Here is a 1,735-nt window from a genome sequence, read left to right as displayed (position 1 = left end):
ACCCACCGCAACCTTAGATAAAAATATAGATATTAAACAACAACCAAAAAAAAAATTAAAAAAAAAAAAAAAGAGAGAGAGAGAGACCGAAACTCCTTGCAGTCCCACCCACCGACTCTCATTTCCCCCACCCCTACCTCCACCCCCTTCCTCACAAGGAAAAGGTCCTGGAGCCAGCTCCGACTGCGGGACTGGAGATCCCTCCGGAGCAAAAAAGCAACCGGTTGGCGAGCGCCTCCGCCGACCGGGGACTCGCCCCCGGGCTACCGGGCCGGGCTCTCGCCGTCGGGCGCAGCCGTCCATCGGGATGCCCCCCCGTTTCTCCCGACGGGAGAGAAACGATGCCCGTCTCCGCTTTGGCAGGAGGAGGAGTCGGGGTCGGAGTCCCCGGGGGAGCCGCTCCGTGCCCCGGTTTTGCCCCGCCGCCCTCCTCCTCCTCCTCCAAGGTGCGCCGCCCCCGCTGGAGGGCAAACCGGGGACCCCCGGGGGGGCAGCCCCGGGAGTTACCTGGCGGTGTGTGCCTTCACCCCCCGCCCCGGGAGAGGGTCCGAGCAGCACCGCCACCAACACAGCACCACCTCCTCCGCCGCCACCGCCACCGCCGCCACCGCCACCATCATCATCCTCACCACCACGCACTGCACGGAGCTGCTCCCGGCTCCCTCTGCTCGCTTTGCGCATTGTCCCCTGGGTAGCTCTGCTAGCGGGGGGTCGTTTCAAAACAGTATTTTGTTAAAAAAAAAAAAAAAAAAAAAAAAAATCTGGATCACTTACAGGTAACTCCCACTGGTAAGGATGAGGAAAATCTGAGGGTAATACACTGAGAGTAACACACTGCGAGATGAAAAAAGGATCATGGCTGAATCCCGTTTACACTCTTGGAGTTCGCTTCCTTGGTTATTCCTTTCTGGCCCCCCCTGGTCGTAATTCCCCACCCTTTTTGGTGTCAGCTGTGGCTTGAATCTGAGTTGGAATCCAGTCCCTTGGGCTTGGGGGGGCTTTGTCTGTTTGGTTTTTTTGTTTGTTTGTATTGTTGGGTTCTAGTATTCCCCTGGTGCTAATGCTGCTCCCTGTGCAGAGTATGTGCTCCTGCTGCTGCTCTCGCTGCTGCTGCTGCCTCTGGGCTCCTGCCTGTCATGTCTCAGTGGTTGGAAGTTGTTACAGTGGGTTCTCGTGTTGGAATGAGGATGGTTTAAGGGATTTGGATGGCAGAAAGTGCCTCTCTCTCTCTCTCTCTCCCCCTCTCTCTCTAACTCTCCTGAGACTCGGGGCTGCCATTGGGCAGTCAGTCACTGCAATCCGCCTACTTTTTTTTTCTCTCCCTCTCTCTCTCTCTCTCTATTTTTTTTTTTTTTTTTTTTTTTAAAGGGGAGGATGACAATGGAGAGACACTGATTTAGCCCGGGCTGCAATGAATCCGCGCTCCCTGCCTGAGCCCTCTCCCTACGCCTGGCTCCGCCACCGCTCCTCACCCGCTTCAGGGGGCATTTTTTAAAGCTCTCCCCTTTAAAGCTCATTTTGAAAGCGGGCTGCGGGCTGCTGGCTCCCCGCGACGGCCCTGGCACCCCCTCAGCTCGCCCTGGGAGGGATCCCGAAGGAGCTGGCAGCTCCCAGCTCCGCTCCCAGTTAATTGCTTGTTATTATGGGCGGCTAACCCGGTTCCCCCCGAAGGGCTCCGCCGTCCCTCCAAGCCTCGGCGCGGGGCTCCGGCTCTTCTTGTCCCCCCCCCCCCCCC

At 57.8% G+C, this 1,735-nt stretch overlaps 1 protein-coding gene across 3 annotated transcripts in view; it reads right to left on the bottom strand.

The window, feature by feature from the left end:
- Positions 1-1,735, bottom strand: part of WNT7B (wingless-type MMTV integration site family member 7B) — a 115,442-nt gene that overhangs the window by 108,187 nt on the left and 5,520 nt on the right. The window contains exon 1 of one of the 3 annotated variants that reach the window (XM_014938413.1): positions 775-1,186. The exons of 1 other annotated variant lie outside the window; for it this stretch is intronic. In XM_014938413.1, coding sequence (XP_014793899.1) covers positions 775-857 — 83 coding nt within the window. In that variant the 5' untranslated portion in view covers positions 858-1,186. Of the gene's footprint in view, positions 1-137; positions 233-774; positions 1,187-1,735 lie in introns of those variants that run through there. One more of the 3 variants, XM_014938415.1, reaches the window with a different exon arrangement.

The sequence above is a fragment of the Calidris pugnax genome, unplaced genomic scaffold, assembly GCF_001431845.1.
Source record: "Calidris pugnax isolate Ruff unplaced genomic scaffold, ASM143184v1 scaffold47, whole genome shotgun sequence".
NCBI lineage: Eukaryota > Metazoa > Chordata > Aves > Charadriiformes > Scolopacidae > Calidris > Calidris pugnax.
The sequence above is the reverse complement of the archived record's forward strand: the minus strand, read 5'-3'. Positions and strand labels throughout refer to the sequence as shown.